We start from the raw sequence: 23280 nt of genomic DNA on the forward strand, positions 1-23280 counted from the left end.
TACGTTCATGCACACACAGAAAATACACACATTTGCACTGTAGTGCAATACAGAATATCTTTTACACTCTGAGTCATAGTCACGAAAGTTCGAGAGTTTATCTCTTCCTTTGCTAACCACTCCCACACTTCGGCCCTCATTCATTTCAATTTGTCAGCTCTTCAGAGCAGGGATCAGTCAACTTTTTTTGTCAAGCGTCTCAGAGCAAACATTTTAGGCTTTATGGTCCATCTGGCCTCTGTTGTAAGTACTCGGCTTTGCACGGAAGCAGTCATAGACAATACGTGGCTGTGTGCCAATAAAACTTTATTTACAAAAACAGGCTACAGGCGGGGCTGGCCCTGGTTTGCCCACCCCTGATCTAGAGTCTCCTCTGTGCCTGTTCTTGCCATAGGTAAAGCCAAGCTGCTCTCTGCCCAAAAGGGCAGACTGAACAGAAATGTAAACAGCTATACACTTTTTTAAAGATACATTTTGTGAAAATTTGAATGACATGAATTTGAAAGCATGTAATATAAAAATAGCAGTACTATCTTGATTTATGTGCAAAATATGAAATAATCTTTAAAAAAAAAAAAAAGCTCTCCTGAGCCTCATTTTCTCTATAACATGGGATGATATCAGTTCCTATTTTATAGGACTCTGGAGAGGATTCCAGGAGGCTATGTAATGTAAAGTGCTCAGGACCACGCGTGGCAGGTGGGGTGCTCAGATGTCAGCATTTGTCAGTAGCATTATCAGCGACCAACTGGCTGTTCTGCCCCAGACAGAAGGGGGTGTCCTGGCAGGATGCTGGCCAGCCCTGAGACATGAGAAGCATCTTGGGGGCCAACGCAGCATCAAAAGCCATCCAGCGAGCACTACACTGGGCCGTGCTGCCTTTTGTCACTGGCGGTTGAACCCCACACTCACTGTCTCGGGGCTACGCTGCATGATAATTTTGATAAAAGATCTAAACACGGCCCAAACAGAACCTTCTGCAACAATGGATACGTTCTCTATCTGTGCTGTCTGATTCGGCACCTGCTGGCGAGTTTGGCCACTGAATCCTGGCTGGGTGCAGCTGAGAAAACATTTTACGTTCTATTTATGTGTGATTCATTTAAATGTAAATAGCCACACACCGGCTAGTGGTTACTGTAGTGGATGACACAGAAAACTATTCCTGAATTCCTTCTGAAGTTCAACTACTCACAGTGCCACTACTGATATTTGGGGCGGGAACATTCCTTGTAGATGGAGGTGACCAGTGCATCATAGGGTTCGGACGATCCTTGGCCTCTATCCATCCCTGCCAGTGGCACCAATGGGCTGGGACAACCACAACTATCCCCAAGCACTCCCCAGACATCCCAGGTGAGGGCCATGTAGAGCTGTGCCCTGAATGAGGACCCCCGGTCAGCTAGGGAACCTCTGGTGAGCGGTACAGCGCACCTCCACTCCCACAGTTTGTGTCCTTGGGACTTCTCTGGGGATTACGATGGTGTGGGTCCCGGCTGAAGGCTCCCTCACACACAGAGCTCACTGTCCCTTTCTAGCATGCACTTTCTGGTGGAGCACCAGGGACGACAGCTGCCTGAAGGCCCTTGTACATTTGGGGCACGGGTGCAGCTTCCCCTTGGTGTGGATTTTGCGGTGATTGGTCAGGGTGGACCCATCAGTGAAAGCTTTCCCACACTCGGGGCACACGTAAGGCTTCTGTCCGGCATGCATCCTCTGATGTCTCTGAATGCTTGACTTACACCGGAAGACCTTCCCACATCCCTCACACTTGTAAGTATGGTTCTCTCTGTGGCTCTTCTGATGCTTGAGAAGGGCCGCCTTACGCCGGAAGGTTCTCCCACACTCCCGGCATTGCTCCGGGGGCCCCAGCTGGTGAACCCTCCTGTGTTCCGACAGGTGGGAGCTGTTTCGGAAGTGCTTCCCGCACTGCTCACACTGGTAGGACTTCTCCTCCTGATGAATCCGATGGTGCTCGAAAAGATGCGAGTTGCATCTGAAGGCTTTCCCACACACTTTGCAGTGGTACGGCTTCTCTCCCGTGTGGATCCTCTTGTGCTCCGTCAAGGAGGAGCTGCGGCCAAAGGACTTCTCACACTCGCTGCACTGGTAGGGCTTCTCCCCGGTGTGCACCCTCCGGTGCCGCGTGAGCTTCGTGCTCTGCTTGAAGGTTTTCCCACACTCCTCACATTTGAAGGGCTTCTCCCCTGTGTGGGTCCTGTGGTGGCTGCTGAGCGTGGAGCTGCTGTTGAAGGCTTTCCCACACTCTTTACACTTGTAGGGCCTCTCTCCGGTGTGAATCCTATAGTGCGTGAAGAAGTAGGAGCTGTGCCGGAAGGACTTCCCACACTCGTCACATTTGTGGGGCTTCTCTCCCGTGTGGATCCGCTCGTGCTCGATGAGGTGGAGGGTCTGGTTGAAGGTTTTCCCACATTCTTTACATTTAAAGTGTGTCTTCCCCCTTTGGATTCTCGGACGATTGTGCCTTGGGAAGCCTGGTGCCTGTGTTTTCCCATGAATATCTCTTTTCAGGGTCTTCGTTCCTCGAGGGGTGCTCTGTGATGTCGTTGGTGGTGGTGGACGACTTGGACATCTCCTCACGGCCGTGGACTCATGAATTTTCTTTCTAGGGAGAATTTTTTTGCATGAGTCCGTGGCCAGCCTAGGGCCAGATTTTAGCCTGATCCTCAGTGGCCTGTCCTCAGTTTCCAAAGACCTTTCTGTCCTAGCACCCCTTTGGGCCATTTCCTTTGCATTCCCCAGGGATGGCCTCGTAGAGATGCCTGGCTTTGGAAATGTCATTTTCGGCACAAGCCTTGTCTTCTTGTCTGAAAGGGATTCAGAATGTAAATCTCTCTCTTTTTTAGCGCCATTGTCTTTATCTTTGGTTGAAAGTGTTTTGTCTGAGTATAAAATACATACAAAAAAGCACACAAATCATAAGTGCATGGTGTGATTAGAATTCACATTGTGCCACCAAAAAAAAAAAAGGGTAATTATATGAGGGAATGAAGGTGTTCTCTAACCTTATTGCCATAATCATTTCATAACATATACATGTACCGAGTTATCACGTTACACACTTAAAGATTACACAACATTATATCACAATAAGCTCACGCAACTCTATCCTAATAAGGCTGGGGGGAAAAACGACAGCCAGTTGAAATGAAATGGAAATAAAGAGGGAAAAAGAATCAATGAGAAAATGAGTCGGCACAGAAAACAGAAAAAAACAAATCCTATATCAGAATAATTACTTAGAGATACAATTTAAGAAATGTTCCAGATATAAACCAAGAGTTGATCTATGGATTGAAGGGAAAAGTGATACAGAAAGTTCCACAGTCAATGTAACTGTTTTATAAGCTATCATGTATAGTCTGTGAACCCTGGGCGAGCCGGGCCATGCATTACCCCAGAGGCATGGTCAGTTCGTAATGTTCCCTTATCACTAAAACAATGTGATTTCTATCTGTAAATAAGTGGAATGACATTTTTTTTTGTTGAGAATTCACAACCTGAACACATTCACGCATACAGCACAAAGATTAAGATCAAGAAGCAGAACGCTAGAAGCACCCTCCCCGACACCAGCCCTCAGTCCATTCCCTCCAGTGACCCTCTCCCTCTCGGAAAATCGAGACCTTGACTTCCAATAGCGTAGATTGGCTTTGGCTCTTTTGGGACATTCTATAAATGCAACCTTACAGCATGCACCCTTTTGCGTCTGGCTTTTTCCACTCCACTGTTCTGTCTATGAGATTCATCTGGACTGTTTGTGCAGTCCCAAGTCATTCGTTCCCATTGCTTATAGGGTTCCATAGTGTGACTCTACCACAATGTGTTTGACTGTTTTATTGTTGATAGGCATTTCGGGAGTTCCCACTTTGGGACTATTAAGAATTGAGCCGCTATGAACATCCCCTGCTCATCGAGGAGTCTGCTTCTTCCTCTCCCTCCGCCTGCCGCTCCCCCTGCTCGTGCTCTCTCTCTCTCTCTGTCAAATGAATAAATAAAACCTTAAAAAAAAATTGAAACTGGGGAAGTAGAAGCTGGAAGGAGAAAGAGGCTTAATATTCTTATTTTTTCAATGAAAACATCTGGTTACTATTTCGGATTCTTTTTTTTTTTTTTTAAAGATTTTATTTATTTATTTGACACAGAGAGAGACAGAGAGCACAAGCAGGGGGAGTGGCAGAGGGAGAGGAGAAGCAGACTCCCCTCTGAGCAGGGAGCTGATACGGACCTCAATCCCAAGACTCTGGGATCATGACCCCAGCCAAAGGCAGACGCTTAACCGACTGAGCCACCGAGGCGCCCCTCTTTTTGGGATTCTTATTAAATCCATGTATTATCATCATTATTTAAAGATTTATTTATTTATCTTAGAGAGAGAGTGCTCGAGAGCACACGGAGGGGAGGGGCGGAGGGGGAAGGAGAGAGAAACTCTAAGCAGACTCCGAGCTCAGCATGGGGCTTGATCCCAGGACCGGTGATCATGACCTGAGCGAAACCAAGAGTCAGTTGCTTAACCGACTGAGCCACCCAGGCGCCCTTTAAATCCATGTATTATCTTAAAGGAAAAATTCTCTCTCTATTCTCCTATAGTCTTGAGGTTCAGATGCTGATGGGGGATAGTTTTGGTGCCCCAGAAACATGCTGTCGTTTTTCTAAGTCAACAGAGGGCTACCCGGGGGTGATAATCTTAAGGATTTAAGTCGAGTGCCAGACCAGCCCACACCAAAGAAGTGCTGTAAATGTCTTTTTAACCAGGAAGACATAGATACATGCATCCAAGGAGGAGAGTGACCAGGTGCTGGCTGAAGCAGGCAGGGAAAAACACTGGGGAGGGGACTGCTGGTAGAGCAAACAGCCAGTGCAAAGGCCCTGAGTTAGCGTGTTGAGTCTGATACAGAGGATGTGGCAAAGGAAGGAGTTCGGGAAAGAGATTCCAAGAGGCCAGAGGAATGGAGAAGCATTCCTGGAAGGAAACATGCCCTGCAGGCTTCTCCCTTCTCCTTACAACCCTCAGCATGCTGGGTCTTTGGGGAGAATTTCTCCTGGAGACTACCATGACGTCTCCTCCTACTCACCTGTGGAGTCAGGGCTCTCACTGATTCCAGCGTCGCCTTGCTGGGGGGCTCGAGGGACGTCTCTCTCCTTGACACAGGGTTCGTCTCCTTGCTCTAACCTGGTGATCAGTTTGGGTTTGAAGAGCCGATACCCTGCTCCAGAGAAGGAAAGAAGTGCTGAATGCCTCCCAGACCCCCATTCCAGACCAAGAGTTTGCACAGAAAGAAGTGTGTTTATGATGTGCTCCCAATTCCAAAGTGCAGGTTCCCCCCCCCCCCACACACACAAAGCAGTTCTCTCCAACACTGCTGGGGTCCCACAATTCAACTCAATTCTGACACTATCTACCTGGAGGTAGGGTTGCATCCCACAGGTGGAGGGTTCAGTCCCACCAGACCAACATGCCCCCCCCAAATTCAGACACCAATCACAAATCCACATTGTCACCTGTGCCTCTGACTGACAGGCTATGGATTGGAGGTTGCAACGACCTCCTTCTTGGGGGTCTTGAATTTGCTAGAGCAGCTCACGGAACTCAGAGGAACATTTTACTCACTAGATCACCGGTTTATTATAAAAAAATATAACTCAGGAACAGTACGTGGAAGAGAGATATAGGGCCAGGTGTGAAGAAAGGGTGTGGGGTGTCCATACCCTCTGACACCACCCCTCTCCCAGGATCTCCACTTGCTCACCAACCTGGAAACTCTGCAAACACTGTCCTTTGGAGGTTTTGTGGAGGCTTAATGACATAGACATAATTGATTAAATCATTGGCCACTGGTAACTGATTCAACCTCTAGTCCCTCTCCCCTCTCTGCAGGTCAAGGGGTGAGACTGAACCGTTGGTTCTCCTGGCAACCAGCCCTCATCCTGAGGTGTTTTCCCAAAGTCACCTCATTAACATAGCAAAAGACATCTTTATTCCTCTCACTAGTTAAGAAATTCAAAAGGTTTTAAGAGTTCTGTGCTAAAAACAGGAGGGAGACCAAATATATATTTCTCATTACTAATGACAATATCACAATGATACGAGGACCTCCGGAGGAAGCACAGGGCAAATGCCTCGCTAGGCTCCCCCCGGCCCATCACACCAGCACAAATTTCTATGGAGGGGGTAGCCCTGTGGTTCCCAGAGAGCAGAGCCCGCCCCCAAACAGCACGACGGCCAATCAGCCTCCTCCAGTTGCACTGGCCACTGTGATTGGCTTAGCTGTGTTCACGTGACGGAAGGCAGCTCCAGGAGGAGCGAAAGTCAGACTTTGGGAGGGAACACCCAGTACCCACAATTCTACCATCTCGGTTGAGAGTGAATTACGACGCTGGTGACTCCGGGGCTGCTGGCAGCTGTCTTGCGCCGTGAGGAATAAGTAACGTCGGCAAAAGCAGAGCCAGCCTTACAAGGAAGCCAGTACCACCCAACCTGAGTGCGTGAGACCAGTCCTGGGGCGGAGCTCATCCAAGCCTTCGGAACTGTGGGGACGTTGTCCTTACCCAAGGACGCCAGGTTCCCATAGTTCTCCAGCATCACCTCTCTGTACAGGTCCTTCTGAGCGGGCTTCAGCAGCTGCCATTCCTTCTGCGTGAAGTACATGGCCACATCCCTGAAGATCACAGGCTCCTGTAACCCAAAACCCCGTTTGTATTCACCCAGGGCCTGGTCCTTCGCTTGGCCCAGGACAGAAGGTGGAAAGCCAACAGAAGTTTGAGATGTGTTCAAAGTTCTGTGTTGTGTCAGCTTGCAAATAAGGCCTGGGCTCCTTCACCCTGACCCATATCCACACCCTTTGCTACGTGGCTATGCAGTGCGCTCCTGTCCAGAATCTTCACTTGGCCATGGAACTGGCTGTGGCCAGTGGGTTGTCGGCAAGGTGTGATAGAAGCAGAAAAGGTTCAGAAATGCTTGTGCCTTCTCTCTTGCGCCTCTACCGCCTCCACGAGTGAGGCTATGCCCAGGCTAGCCTCTGAAGGATGAAAGATCGGAGGGCAGTGCTGAGTCACCCCAGTCCTCCCAGAAAAGCCGCCTCGGGCGAGCTGACAAGCTAGAGTCCACTGGGCACACGAAGGAGCCCAGCCACACCAGCAGAGCTACACGGACAAACCCTTATTACTGTGTGCTCCTGACCTTCCATGGGTGGCGGTGTTGTTTACACAGCATCACTGCGGCCACAGCCACACTCTGAGTGCTCATGTGCTATGTGAGGGGATGAATGAAGGGACGCTATGAATGCTGGAAGTGGCCCTTTCACTCACCAGTGGTATGGCCACCTGGGGTATCTCTTTCCACTGAGGTACATCGATACCATGATGGTTAAGAGCACAGGCTCCAGGGCCAGACCGCCTGGGTTCGAATCTTGGTTTGGCTTCTTAGGATCTGTGTGACCTTAGGCAAGTGATGTGAACTCTGTGCCCTCATTCTCTTATCGTGAAAATGGGGATAATACAGTACTGTGTCTGGAGTTGTGAGGATTAGGTGGATGAAAATAGGTAAAGAAATTAGCTCCGTGCCTAGTACACGCTCAGGGCTCAAGAAATGTCAGTTATTCTCAATATCTGTTTGAAAGGGGAGGGGATTCTAGTCTATGGGAGAGAAGCCAGGCTTGGAGAGTAGCTTTATTCACTCATGTACTCACCAAGCCTGGCACTGGGATAGATTAACATAACAGTGCTGGACACAATCTCCATTTTCCTTTGCCATAATAATGGAAGCTACAGGTGTGCCCACGAGTGCACAGGCAAACACTACACTCCCCAGCATCCCTTGCAGCAGGGTGCAGTCATGTGACTAAACTCTGGCCAATGAGGTGCGAGCAGAAGAGACTTGTGCGTCTTCTGCGCTTTGGCCTTTGAGAGACTAAGCAAGTGTTCCCCTTGGGGTGACCCTGAATGTGGACCGGCCACGCGGGGTCGAGGCGCACTCCCAGGCTGTCCCCACACATGTCGCCGTGAGGAATAAGTAACGTCGTCTGAGTGAAGCAGCTGCGTTTTGGGCTGTCATGTTACAGCAATCAGACCTATGTGGTTAGGCAGCTCCAGCCCCGGGTGGGGGGTGCGGAGGGTGCCAGGTGCGGAGGGCCTAGGTGCGGAGGGGCGCAGGTGCAGAGGGTGCAGGGGCAGTGCCCACAAAGAGCGCCCCGAAGGCACGGAGGACGCGCCCCCGTGCGCATTTCCGGAAACGCTAGGAAAGGCTGGAAAGGGAGGCCCTGCAGAGCTGGAGCCACAGTGTGCAAGGAGGAGCCGAAGCAAAGGGAGCAGCTGGAAGGGCTGAGAGCGCAGAGCAGACAGGGGACAGTGTTCGCTCCCGGAGTGGGGTCCGCGCCCCTCAGTGTGGGGGCCGGGCAGGAGACTCGCCTGCCCACCTCGCTGCGGGCCGGCTGGGACTTGCCTTCCTGCGCCTCAGTCTCCACATCTGTAAAATGGGACATACAGAGAGTAGTGCTGCCTCCTGCCTGTGGCGGGGGTGTGAGCACTCAACAGGATAGTCCAAGAACGGAATCCGTAACAGCGCAGGGCACTTCAGTCACGGCTGGAGCCACAGCTGCTATAACTCTTGCCTCAGCTGGTTTCTTAAAACTATGTGCTTTCATACAAATGTAAACGCTGCTTTTCCAGCTGGAAGCATCCCCTCGGTGCTCAATGCGCAGCTGAGCGGTTTCTGGCAGGGCTGAGACCTCTAGCACTTCGTCCTCTGCAGGACTGACATACGTCATGGTCCCGTTTCATCCTGACCAGGTAGCGTCTGTGATTTCTGCACTCTACAGATGAGGAAACCGGGCAAGAAAGCACCAGTAACTTGCCCCACTCGCTGTGATCAGACACAGAGGTGGGGGGATATAGGGTCGTCAAGTAGAGATGCCGACATACCCTTCTCGGGGGACAGGAATCTGCCACCATTCATGTTACAAACACTTAGAGGTCAGGCGCTTTCTAAAAACAGCACAGATGCGAGTTCATTCACTCTTCAGAATAACCCCTGCACCATGGTGAACCTTGTAGCCCCATTTTACAGATGAGGAAACTACAGTGGGCCCGGAGTTGTTCAGGAACTAGTCCTGGGTCCCACAACTGTGAGTGGCTGGGGGGGAATTTGAACCCGCAGTCAGACTCCAGAGTTTTTGCCCTCAGCTGCACCAGGCTGGCATTCTCAGCTGTGAGGCACAGAAGGGCCACGAGGGTGGCACCTCCACTCGATGCCCCTTTCTTTGCAAAAGCAACCCTTCCTTATTCTGGGGTTTCTTGGTTCTGTGCGAGTGAGATCATTTAGGGGTCAGATCATTCTCTGCTGTGGATTCTAGGATGTTGAGCAGCAGCGTCCCTGGCCTCTACCCACCCCTCCAGTGCTGACACCCAAACACGGTTTCAGCCACTGCCAGTGTCCCCGGGGGGGGGGGGGGGGAGGGGGCTGAGAATCACTGCCTTGTCCCAGCCTTCTGATTTTGTGGTTGTGTCACACAGCGATAACTAACCTGAAGAAAATTAAACAAGGCAAGGAGTTAGGAAGTGACGAGGAGAAAGTGAGCACGGAGGCTTCCTGGAGGAGGCGACATTCCAGCAGAAGTAGAAATTAGGAAAGAGAAGAAGGCAGGAAAGAGGCAGCATCCTCAGGAAAATCATCCCTCACAGGATGGGGCCATATCCTTTTGTGGGGTGCAAGGGGTGCCCTGCCACCCGAGGGTCTCTGCAGGGCGGAGAGGGTGGCAGATGTGCCCGACCTCTCAGAGCTGAGGCGCCCTCTGGTCAAAGGGAGAAGGCTTACCGTGCTCCAGGCCGGCAGGAATCTGACCGGTATTCTTCCCTTCTTTTTGGAGAGCTTCTCTGAAGTAGAAGTAGGGCTCTGAGAAGGCAGGACTGGGAAGGAAGGAGGAGTAATGAGGTCATCCTGCCCTCTTTGGGTAGGGAAACTCTATAAAATGCCAATAATGAAACCCACAAGAGCTAACACGGATCAAGACTTGCTGTGTGCCAGGCTGTCTTCTAAATACTATACAGATACATCTTATTTGGGTTTTTATAATAACGCTACGAGATAGCTACTATCATCATCCCACTTTACAGAGGAGGACACAGGCACAGAGAAGTTAAGACACTTGCTCAAGGATGCACAGGGGTGCCCTAAGATATGCGTTAAACTGCATCCCAAAGGTCAACAGGTAACAGGCTGGAAATGTCAGTGAGTGAAGGGGCTGGAGTAAGAAAATGGGGCCCTGGAGTCTGGCGGACTGCGACTCCCAGGATCACAAATGCTCACATTTGAAAGAGGCAGAGAGACCAAGACCAAGTCAATATACTAGAAAATACCAGAGAGTGACAGACATCGTGACAAAAATAAACTAGGTTGGAATGAAGGCAAATCCCAGGATGCTGCTTTTGCTGGGACAGTCAAGGCTGGCTTCTCTGAGGAACTGATGACTTTTTTTTAAACCTTCATTTTGAGAAGGAGATGGCCAAGTGAGCATATGAAGGAAGAGCATTCTGGAGCAGGGAAACAGCACGTGCAAAGGCCCTGAGGTGGGATGTTAAAGGCAAAGCTAGGAGGCCAGGGTGGCCGGAGCCCGTTGAATTGAGGGAGATAGATGGGTGTGATGAAGTCAGGCCAGCAGGGCCCAGTCCCTTGGGGCCACCGGGGCCCCTGTTCAGATTCATATCATTCTCCAGCTTGAGAGGTCTGACAGGACCTGACCCTCATTTTTACAAGATGCCTTGGCCTGCTGAATGGGGAACAGTTTGGGGGAGGCAGGAGTGGAAGCCAGGAGACCACTTGGCACAGAGCAACAGTAGTTTGGGCCGTGTCTCTTCCTGGATCAGAGTATGTGGGTAATTTCCTGGGGATATGAGGGAAAGTGGTTTCTTAGATTTTAAAACAGCATCACAACACATCTTGTTTGTCCGGCTGATCTGTCTGTGAATGATCGCATTCCTGAGCACTTCTGCCAGAGAAATGAAAACACATTCACACAAAAACCTCTACTCACAATAGCCAGCAACTGGAAACAACCCAGGTGTCCTTCCAGGGGTACAGCCCTGTCACGGAACCCCACTGAGCCAGAAAGAGGGACGGAGTGTGGGTGCCCACAACAGCCCGGACGGCTTCCCGGGGCACTGTGCCAAGTGGGAAAAAGCCAATCTCAGAAGGTCACCAGCTGCACGGTTCTGTTGATACAAGGTTCTCAAAATGTCAGAATCCAAGATGGAGAGGATGTGTCATAGCCAGACGGGGCAGGGGCTGGACAGTGAAGGGGCAGCTCCAGGGAGATCTCTGTGGTGACGGAGAGTTCTGCATGTTGACTGGGGTAATGGTTACACTCAGCTACAAATGTGAGAACGGGACCCTGAGAAATGCACCTGCGTTGGGTCCGGATGGATTTCCTGGTTTGATATTGTACTATCACTGCTTAAGATGTGATCATTTGGGGAAATGGGATGAAGGTCCATGGACCTCCCTACTTAACTGGCAACTTCCAGTGAATATAAATTATTTCCACATAAAAAGTCTTTTAAAAGGCTTATTTATTTATTTATTAGAGAGGGAAAGAGAGAGAGAGAGAAATCATGAGCAGGGGGGAGTGGCAGGCAGAGGGAGAAGCAGGCTTCCTGCTGACCAGGGAGCTCCATGCGGGACTCGATCCCAGGACCCCAGGATCATGACCTGAGCTGAAGGCAGACGCTTAACCAACAGAGCCACCCAAACGCTCCTCCACATAAAAAGTGTTAAAACAGGAAGCATCCCAGCAAACCGAGCAACCCTCCCTCATCCAGCCAAGCTGCCCGCAGGACCCCAAACTGCCCACTCCTAACCATCCCCTCCACCATCTCCTTGGGTTGGACCTCCATCAAATCCCACCTAGATGACTCCACGGCCCCCTAAACAGGCAACTGATTGCAGGGTCACAACGAGGAGCCCAGATTTCTTCTGGCTCCCCGAAGATACCCCTGCAGGCTCTGGGCAGGGGAGCACAAGGATCCATTGATGCGATGTCAGCATGGGGAAGACTCCATCCTGGGTGCCCCTCTGCACCCTCCCACCCCCGGAGAAGCCAGTGGGAGGTGTGTGGGGATGGGGGCTGGTCTCCAGGGTAAACCCTCCCACCGTCACCAGGCCTAGAGGCCTGCCGCCCTCCCACCTGCCCACAGTTTTCCACCCTGTGTTGCTCTCACCTCCTTTGTCAGGTGGCTGGGTCTTCGCCTCCATGGTCCCCCTGCCCTCTGCGGTGCTGAGATGTAATACCCCGTCCAGCACAGGCCTCTCCTAGGGGCAGAGACCAGAGCAGCTCGTGTGTGGGCCGCCGCGATGGTGGGCCCGGGTTCCAGTCCCAGCACCGTGGAAGCCGGGTGGTCTTGGGCAGGTGACGTCACCTCCCCACCGTTTTGTGTCCTCAGCTGTGGAGGAGAGGTGTTAGCCACACCTCCCTCCTAGAGTTGCCTTCAAGGCCAACGGGATGGTTTATGGAGAGTGTTTGGCATGGTGCCCGGCAAGGGCCAGGCCAGGGCTCGTGGGGCCTGGGGCTTGTCATACAAAGTGCTGGCGCCCTGACGGCAAAGCTTGGCTCCCCAGGCACCTAATGGGCCTCCGGTGCCTGGCATACTGCAGGCACTCAATACATGGGCTCTTGGCCACCACTTGAGTTGCTGTCTTTTTGGCCCTGCTCTGAAGCTATAAGGCAGCCTCACCAAGTGCTTCAGAGCGGGATCTCGGCTTGCCAGGCGAGGGCTTCTACTACTCCTTCCCGGGACTGTGGTGAGGACAGGCCACCGGTCGGCAGGACCCTCCCCACAGCCCGGGCGGGAGGCCTGCGCTGCCGTGGGGCTGCCGGGGAGGACCAGCCCTGGGATCCCGGGCCAGGTCAGGGCCAGCAGGGAGGCAGGGCCGTGGGCCAGTCTGTCCGGAGGGTGGAGAGGGGATTCCAGCCTGCCGGGCACGGGCTGTGAGAGCTCCAGGATCAGGTTAGCACACAACAACCTGAAGCCTGAATTTGAGATAAGCGAATGATTTTTAGTACAAGTATGTCCCAAACACTGCATGGGGCACATCTATATTAAAAAATCATTTTACTTATTTATTTTACTTATTTGAATACATTCTTTTTTCTTTTCTTTAAAAAGTAAGCTCTATGCCCAACATGGGGCTTCGACCTCTGAGATCAAGAGTCGCAGGCTCAAGGAACTGAGCCACCCAGGCGTTCCCTGAGTCAATTATTTTAAGGTCTAATACAGCAAGTTCCATGCAATAGTTGGGACATATTTATACTGAAATGTCATTCATTTTATGTGAAATTCAAATTTAAGTGGGTGTCCTATATTTTTGGGGGTGCCCTATATTTTAACTGGCAACACATAGTTTCGGGGTTTTTAGCCTCTTTGCACCTTCAGCTCTGCCCACCATAAAAATGAGGCCATTCAATGATTATATATGAGAACTCTGTGTGATTAAATACTTGTCCAGGGACGATGGCAGCGCCTCAGCCAGAGTACAGCTAGCTTCTGTGCTGCTTACAATGTACTTGTTCTTCAGGGTGAGGGGTCCTCATGCCTCAGCCCCCGCTTCTCCCATGTCCACCTTCCCTGCCTCACTGTCCCTGCTGCTGTGGTTTTCCAGTTGGGTCTCAGGTTCCGTCTCACCACATGGCCCTCTGGGACCAGTCCGGCCCCTGGGCCCAGGCCAGGCCTTCCAGGGAAAGGCAAAGCTCAGCTGCTGGAGGAGATCGGGGGGCCACAGGCCTTTATGCTCTGGACCAGCAGGACACAGGCATCTGGCTCCATGGCTCAGGGGTGGCTGGGCTATGTGGGCCAGCACAGGCAAGAGCGTCAGACGCACCGTGACCCGCAGGTGCCCGCTGGGCCCCTAACGGACTGGCGCATGCGCGCACATATACACTACAAAACACACACACTCAGTCCTACTTTCCTGGCCTACTTTCCAAAACTCTGACCCACTCCCTAGGCCTGGGAAGCCTACTGGGAAAATGGACACCCGCTGGCAAATGCACACACACGTGTGCAGTCACACAGGCACACGCTCAGCGGCCCTCTGGCACACACAGGCGCACACGCGCACGGAGACACGCGCATCACTGGATGCCCATCCCGAAACTCCAAGTCCCCCTCCAGGACACGCAGTTGCCCTGCCCTCTCTCCCTGACACCTAGGGCCCAAGGGCTCTCACCCAGGGTCCACCCCCCTCGCCCACCCCCAGCTGCGCCCTCCTGGCTGCACACCCTGGGGTCTCTCCCAGCCCTCATGCTGGGCAGGGCGCACTCACGCAGACTCACTGGAGGCTCCAAGGCTGGTTTGCTGGTGCCCTTCCCCGTGAATCTTCAGAAGTATCCTCCTAGATGTCCCCAAATGCCTCCTGAGGAGCTCCCTGCTGCTCCACTTCCCCCCAAACTCCCCTCAGGACTGCCCCCCAGTTTTTCCATGCTGCAGCTGGCCAAATCACTAGCATATCCTCCTGACCCCCATCTGACCTCTCCAGCATCCCGGAGCTAATCTGGATGTCTCTGCCTCCCCCATCCAACTAGCATGCCTCAAGTCTGACCATCCTGCCTCCCACAGGGACCCGTGCTCCCCAGCTGGTCCTGGAGAGAGTCCCCCTAGGAGTGGCTCCAGCATCCTCTTCCACTTCATTTTTCTCCCCAACAGTGACAGGAGAAAACTTTGAGACCCAGAGGCTCAGAAAGACTGGAGAATGCCAGTGGCCCTCAGGGCCAGTACCTGGTCCTCAGCTTGACCCTGAGGCATGCCGGCCACACCAGTTGAGGGTCTGGGCATCACAGTCCCCTGTGTCTCTCTGACCGGACCGCTCAGTGTCAGTGCATACCCTGCTGGGCGCCTCCTCCCAGACCCAGGGTGGCAGGGCCGCGTGACCCTGCCACAGCAGGGTCTCCCTCAGCGTCTGGGCACTGAGCACGGCTGCCACGGGGAAGCAGCAGCCACGGGACTGCCCTCTATGCCTGGGGGCTTCCTCCACGGCAGCCGGCCCAACGAGAATGGACTAGGTAGCTTGTCCACAGTGTCTCCTTGGACCCGGCCCACCCCGGGGCAGGCTTGGGAGATGCCCAGGGACCGCCCTGGCAAATGAGCGTGGGAATGAACAAACTTACGTGATCAAACAGAAACACACACTCACTTTTGAGTACAAACTCGCACCATCACACACACACACACGCTCACACAGTCACACAGATATAGACAAACTCACACTCGCCCATATTTAAACACTAAGACACACACTCAAATACACACACACCCCACCACACACAAACTCCTACAGACACAAACTCCCTCTCAGAACCACACGAACTCCCACGGTTGCACCCAAACTTACACAACCACACAGACACAGTCTTCAACTGTCTTCAGCCCCACGAGTTCACACAATCACACAGATGCAGACACATCAGACACATCCTAAGATACACACAAACTCAAACTGGCAGGCACAACCTCACACATACAGTCAGATACACAGAGTGAGGCAAACAACCAAACCCAGCCACACCCAAAAGTTAGACACAGTCTCACGCAGTAATACCTTGGCCACACAACTGGACAAAAAGTCATGACCCACAAGATCCACAGACACGAAACCACACACATTCGGCTACACGCACTGGCAGACTCACTGTGGCACAAACTCACACCCTCACACAGAGAAGACACCAGCTACCCCAATTCAGACCCACCCTGAGGCGCAGCTGCAGTCGGACACCCACCAAGTCGACCGACCCAGCAGCACTTCGGCAGTGTGACCACCCCGCACAAGCCCGCAGTCAGAGACGCACACGCGCGCAGAGCCAAGCCCAGCCTCGCGAAGTCGGAAGCCGCGGTGTGTGCGATCCCACATGAGTTCCCGCGCCGGGACAGACGCGGCTCCACACGTGGCCACCCGCCCTGAGTCGGTCCCTCGCGCCCGGGCAGCCCCACAGCCATGCTCCCGCGCTCGCACACTCACCTGCTGGTGAGCCAATCACTAACTCGGGGCCGCCACCCCGGGACCCGCCGCCGTCCCAGGTCCCGCAGGACGGGAACAGTGGCAAGGACCGGACCGCGCCTCGCCTCCTTAGCGCGCAGCCCAGCCACCCGGCTTCCTCTGGCAGATACGGAGTCCCCCCCCACACACACACACCCTCCCTTACCCCAGCTTCCCCATCCTCTCCCGCCGCAAACTCACCACTCCGCGCACAGCCCGCGGTCTCCCGGAGCTGAATGAGGCTGAGCGGAATTCAAACCCCGTCCCAAGTGCGCGCGAGCGCCGCCCGCCAAACTACCAGTCCCGGAAGCCCCCGCGCCTCGCCGCGCCCGCGGTGCCGTGTCCGCTAAGGAGCCCAAGCTGGGGGGGCGCGCGAGGACCGCTGGGAAATGTAGTCCCAAGACCGATGGGGGCGGTGCCGGGCGCTCCGCGCTTCAGGGGCGGTGGCGGCGGGGAGGTGGCAGGACGTCCCGTTCCTCCCACCCGGCAGGGGAAAAGGTTTGGGTTCCCGCAGAGGGAAGGAACTTTCGAGGACGAGTGGACTTCACGCTCCGCAGCCCTCCCCTTTACCTGGCGGCTGAGGTGCGGAAGGGCCCCCAAGGACCCCACCTCAAAATTTCCAGCATCCCTCCGCAGCACATGGAGGCCAAGATTAACGTGCACTCAATGAAAAGGAAATCAAACAAACAAACAAAAACCCCTACTTTCAACAAGAGCTCAAGTTTTTGCAGCTTTTATATGAGAGGAACATAAACTTTTAAAACCAGTTTGTTGTTTCTATTGGAGAAATTCGAGCACTGAGTATTTGGTGATATTAAGAAATTATTTTCGGTGCCTGGGTGGTTTAATCGGCTAAGCATCAGACCCTTGTTTTCCGCTCAGGTCTTGATCTCAGAGTCCTGAGATGGAGCCCACCTGGGACTCCCAGCTCAGCAAGGAGTCCGCCTGAAGATTCTCTCCCTCTGCCCCTCCCCCCATTTGTGCGCACACGCGCGCTCAGGCTTTCTCGCAAGTAAATATTTTTTTAATTAAAAAAATTATTTTAGGTCTAATGGTATTTGGAAGATATATTTTTTCAATATTTATCTTTGACAGATACATACTGGGACACAAGGACGGTTTAACATATGCAAATCAATAAATGTGATACACAACATTAATAGACTGAAAGATAAAAACCACATGATCATCTCAATAGATACAGAAAAAGCATTTGACAAAATTCAATACCCTTTCATGATAAAAACTGTCAACAAACTGGGTATAGAAGGAACCTGCCACAATATAATAAAGGCCGTATGCAGTAAGCCCACAGCTAACATCATACTCAACCAGGAGAGGCTGAAAGCTTTTCCTCTAAGATCAGGCTGTAGAGGTGAATGTCCACTCTTACCACTCCTGTTCAACACAGTACTGGAAGCACTAGCCAAAGCAATTAAGCAAGAACAAAATAACAAAAAGCATCCAAATCAGAAAGGAAGATGTAAAATTGTCTCTGTTTGCAGATGATATGATCTTATATAGAAAATACTAGACTTCACCCCAAAAAACCCTGTTAGAACTAATACACAAATTTAATAAAGTTGCAGAACATAAAATCAGCATGCAAAAAATCAGAAACATTTCCAGATACTAATAAGTACTATCCAATTAAAAATGAAGAAATAATTCCATTTACAATACAATCAAAAACAATAAAATACTGAGAAAGAAGTTTAACAAAAGAGGCAAAAGATCTATGCGCTGAGACTATAAAACACTAATGAAAGGAACTGAAGACATATAATGGAAAGATATCCCATGTTTGTAAGTTGGAAGAATTAATATTGTTAAGCGTCCATTCAGCCAAAGCAATCTCAGATTCAATGCAATCCATATAAAAATTCCAATGGCATTTTCACAGAAATAGGAAAAAATCCTTAAATTCCTATGATACCAAAAAAGACCCAAATAACTAACACAATCTTGAGCAAGAAAAACAATGCTGAAAGCGTGACACTTCCTGATTTAGAAATATATTACAAATCCACAGCAATAAAAACAGTATGATATTGCCATAAAAACAGACATATAGACCAATGGAACAGAATAGAGAGCCAGAAATAAATCCATGCATCTTTGGTCAACTGATCTTCAATAAAAGTGCCAAGAATACACAATGGGATATGGATACTCTCTTCAATAAATGATGCTAGGATAACTGGATATCCTAATGAAAAATAATGAAATTGAACCCTTATCGCACACCATGTACAAAAGTCAATTCAAAACAGATTAAAGGCTTACACATAAGAACTGACACCATAAAATTATTAGAAGAAAACAAGAGATGGGGCACGTGGGTGGCTCAGTCAGTTAAGAGTCCGACTCTTGGTTTAGGCTCAGGTCATACTCTTGAGCCCTAAGATTGAGGCCCCTGTCGGGTTCCCAGTGGGGCTCTGCACTCAGTGTGGAATCTGCTTGAGATTTTTTCCCCTCCCTCTCTCTCCCCCTCTGCTCCTCCACCTGCTTGCATGCACACTCTCTCACTCTCAAATAAAATAAATAAATAAATAAATAAATAAATAAATAAATAAATAAAAAGAAAGAAAGAAAACAGGAGAAAATCTCCTTGACATTGGTCTTGGCAATGGTTTTTTGGATGCGACACCAAAAGCACAGGCAACAAAAGCAAAAATAAATAAGTGGGATTGCATCAAACTAAAAAACTGCACAGAAAGTCAACAATCAGCAGAGTGAAGAGAACCTATGGGATGGGAGAAAATATTTGTAAACCATACATCTGACAAAGGGCTAATATCCAAAATACACAAGAAACTCAGTGGGGAAAAAATAACCAATTTAAAAATGGGCAGAAGATCTGAATACACATTTCTCAAAAGAAGGCATACAAATGGTCCATAGGTATATGGAAAGGTGCTCAACAACATTAAATATCAGGAAAATGCAAATCAAAACCACAATGAGATATCACCTCATACCTGTTAGGATGGCTATTATCAAAAAGACAAAAGATAACAAGGATGCGGAGAAAGGAAACTCTTTTACAATGTTGGTGGGAATACAAACTGTTAAGCCACTATGGAAAATAGAATGGAGTTCAACATTGCATGGTCTCACTTATCTGTGGACTCTAAGTCAAACTCAGAGGTAGAGATTAGAATGGGGCTTGCCAGTGGCTGGGGGATAGGGGAGATGAGGAGATGTTGGGCAAAGGGTACAAATTTTCAGTTATGCAGGATGAATAAGTTCTGGAGTTCTAATGTATAGCATGGTGACTACAGGCAGTAATATGGTATTGTATACTTGAAATACGCTAAGAGAGTAGATCTCAAGTGTTCTCACTGCAAAATAAAATGGTAACCATGTGAGGTGATGGATGTTATTTATCTTTTTTTTTTAAAGATTTCATTTATTTATTTGACAGAGAGAGAGACAGCCAGCGAGAGAGGGAACACAAGCAGGGGGAGTGGGAGAGGAAGGAGCAGGCTCATAGCGGAGGAGCCTGATGTGGGGCTCGATCCCAGAACGCTGGGATCACGCCCTGAGCTGAAGGCAGACGCTTAAGACTGAGCCACCCAGGCGCCCCGGATGTTATTTATCTTGATTGTGGTAATCATATTGCCATGGATATGAATATCAAAACATCACATTTTACACCTTCAAATAATAGAAACAACTTTTATTTGTCATTCATTTCTCTTTAAAGCTGGAAACAAACAAACAAAAAGGAAACACACAGTGGGTGTCTGGGGGGTGGTGTGCAGCGGTGGTGAGAATAGCAAAGTAACTGCCATTTACAGAAGAGTAACCAGGCTACATGTATTTCTTCTTTGAACCAGGAAAATACATTTTACAAACGAGGAAACTAAGGTCAAAAGGTTTAAAATACATGCCCATGGTAGCATAGTGGGGTTCCGACCCCAGGAAGAATGGATCCAGAGCCCAAGTACCTGTCTGTTCATTCAACTAACATTTACTGAGTATCTATTATGTATGCCAGGCACTAATCCAGGTGCTGAGAATACAGTAGGGAACCAAGTAGACATAGATCCCTGAATTTGTGACATTTCCTTACTAATGCAAAAGAGAGACAATTAAAAACTAAGCTAAGTAGTGAATCAGATGGTAGAAAGTAATATTACAGAGAAAAATTAAACAGGGGATATGTGGTGGGTGGGACATGTGTTTGCAAACTGCTACAATTTCAGGGTGGCCAAGGAAAATATCCCTAAAAAGATGACATTTGAACAAAGCTCTGAAGGAGCCCAAGAAACAAGATATATTGATATCTGGAGGAGATATGCTCCAGGCAAAGGGAACAGCTGGTGCAAAGACCCGGAGATGGGTACATGTGTAATGTATTTAAAGAATAATGGGGAGGACAGTGGCTGGAGCCCAGGGCAGGAAACGGCTGACCCTAGGAGGCCTGTTAGGGATTTGGTTCCGGAGGGCCCCTCCACCTCTTGTTCCAGATCTGAGGGACTGAGTGGAGGTGGGTACCCTTTCATGTCCACAGTCGCTCCCTGGGAAACTTTGTTCCTCTCACCCAGGACTCTGTCCAGAGTAGGGGCAAGGAAGGACTCCTGTTTCCTCTCTCACAGGTTGGTTGAATGCTGGTTGCAGACCATTGGCACTCCCTGCCCCTGGCTGAGACAGTGGGGAGAGAGGAGGGCTTACACCCAGGGCTCACTGTGTCACCAGCACCCCCAACCATGGCCAAGACCCAGAACTCCCCCTTCCTGGGTGTCGGAGGGGGAGTGGGATTTTCTACTTCTTACCAAATTTTCTACTTTTTCATGATACAGTCTTGGTAGGTTGTACATTTCTAAAAATGTATCAGTTTCTTCTAGGCTGTCCAACTTATTAGCATGTAATAGTTCATAGTGGTGTCATGATTTTGTTTTGTAATTCTGTGATTATCAGTAGTAATGTCTCTTCTTTCATTTGTAGTTTTATTTACTTGAGCCCTTTTTTCCCCTTAGTCTAACTAGAGTTTTGTCAATTTTGTTTATATTTTTAAAAGCAGTTCCTTGTTTCATTGATCTTTTCTATTGTGTTTGAAAAATATAGTTGATGTGGTTTCTGTATTCCTAAATTAGTTAAGCCTTGTTTTGTGGTCTAACATATGTATCTGAGGGAATGTTTTGTGTGCATTTCAGAAAAAGGTATATTCTGCTGTTTATGGAATGTTCTGTACATCTATAGGTCCATTTGGATAGTGTTGATCCAATCTGCTGTTTCTTTATTTTCTGTCTGATCTATCCATTGTTGAAAGTGAGGCACTAAAGTCCTCTACTTTTATTGGATTACTGTCTCTTCTTTCATTTCTGTTAATATTTGCTTTGTGTGTTTGGGGACTCTGATGTTGGGTGCATATATAATTGCTATATTCTTTTGGTGAATTGAAAGTTTTACCATTATATCATGACCATCTTGAACTCTTGTAACAGTTTTTGACCTAAGGTGTACTTTGTCTGATATACAAATAGCCACAGCTATTCTTTTTTGATTACCATTTCATTTACATGAAATCTCTTTTTCCAACCCTTCACTTTCAGCTTATCTGTGTCCTTAAAGCTAAAGCATGTCTTTTGTAAGCAGCATATATTTGGATTATGTTTTTGTTTTGCCTTTGTTTTTTACCTATTCTATAGTCTTTTGATTGAACAATTTTTTTGTTTTGTTTTTATAGTAATTTTTTATTGTGTTATGTTAGTCACCATACAGTACATCCTTAGTTTTTGATGTAATGTTCCATGATTCATTACTTGCGTATAACACCCAGTGCACCATGCAATACATGCCCTCCTTATTACCCATCATCAGCCTAGCTCATTCCCCCACCCCCCTCCCCTCTGTAGCCCTCAGTTTGTTTCCCAGAGTCATAAGTCAAGCAGAGAAAGACAATTATCATATGGTTTCACTCATTTATTGCATTGATTACTTTGTGCATGTTGAACCACCCTTACAACCCAGGAATAAATCCCACTCGGTTGTGTTGAATAATCCTTTTAATGTCCTGTTGGATCCTATTGGCTAGTATTTTGGTGAGAATTTTGGCATCCATGTTCATCAGGGATATTGGTCTGTAATTCTCCTTTTTGGTGGGGTCTTTGTCTAGTTTGGGGATCAGAGTAATCCTGGCCTCATCAAAAGAGTTTGGAAGTTTTCCTTTCATTTCAATTTTTTGAAACTGCTTCAGAAGAATAGGAATTAATTCTTCTTTAAACATTTGGTAGAATTCCCCTGGGAAGCCATCCGGCCGTGGACTCTTGTTTGTTGGGAGATTTTTGATGACTGCTTCAATTTTCTTGCTGGTGATGGGTCTGTTCAGGTTTTCAATTTCTTCCTGTTTCAGTTTTGGTAGTTTATACGGCTCTAGGACTGCATCCATTTCCCCTGGATTGCCTGATTTGTTGGCCTGTAGTTGCTCATAGTATGTTCTTATGATTGTATTTCTTTGGTGTTGGCTGTGATCTCTCCTCTTTTATTCATGACTTTATTTATTTGGGTCCTTTCTCTTTTCTTTTTGATAAGTCTGGCTAGGGGTTTATCAATCTTATTAATTCTTTCAAAGAACCAGCTCCTTGTTTCGTTGATCTTTCTACTGTTTGTTTGGTTTCTAGTTCATTGATTTCTGCTCTGATCTTTATTAATTCTCTTCTCCTGCTGGGTTTAGGCTTTATCTGCCGTTCTTTCTCCAACTTCTTTAGGTGTAAGGTTAGGTTGTGTATTTGAGAGCTTTCTTGTTTCTTGAGAAAGGCTTGTGTTGCTATAAACTTCCTTCTCAGGACCACGTTTGCTGCATCCCAAAGATTTTAAACAGTTGTGTTTTCATTTTCATTTGTTTCTATGAATTTTTAAAATTCTTCTTTGATTTCCTGGTTGACCCATTCATTCTTTAGTAGGATGCTCTTTACCCTCCATGCATCTGAGTTCATTCCAACTTTCTTCTTGTGATTGAGTTCCAGTTTCAAGGAACTGTGGTCTGAAAATATGCAGGGAATGATCCCAATCTTTTGGTACCAGTTGAGACCTGATTTGTGACCCAGGATATGATCTATTCTGAAGAATGTTCCTTTGTTCCTTTCTTTGTCTCTTGCTATCTTCCTTTGTCATTTGATAATTTTATGTAGTGGTATGCTTTGATTCCTTTATTCTTTATATTTTGTGTATCTATTTTTTTTTAGAAGCATTGGGATTTCTTTTTGGTTTTGGTTTTATTTAGTTTTTAT

General features: G+C 48.9%; 1 protein-coding gene across 1 annotated transcript; it reads right to left on the reverse strand.

Annotated features, from left to right (window-relative positions):
• Nucleotides 1–372: 372 nt before the first annotated feature.
• On the reverse strand, nt 373–14811 carry LOC123777369 (uncharacterized). Its single transcript, XM_045773998.2, has 6 exons — nt 14785–14811; nt 12232–12322; nt 9833–9924; nt 6571–6697; nt 5097–5228; nt 373–2828 (listed from the first exon to the last, which is right to left on the reverse strand). The coding sequence occupies exons 1-6, from the start codon at nt 14809–14811 to the stop codon at nt 1522–1524; spliced, it is 1776 nt and encodes a 591-aa protein (XP_045629954.2). The 3' UTR covers nt 373–1521.
• Between the last annotated feature and the right edge of the window lie 8469 nt (nt 14812–23280).

Source organism: Ursus americanus, chromosome 21 (assembly GCF_024610735.1).
Source record: "Ursus americanus isolate L20-20 chromosome 21, mUrsAme1.1.p, whole genome shotgun sequence".
Taxonomy (NCBI): domain Eukaryota; kingdom Metazoa; phylum Chordata; class Mammalia; order Carnivora; family Ursidae; genus Ursus; species Ursus americanus.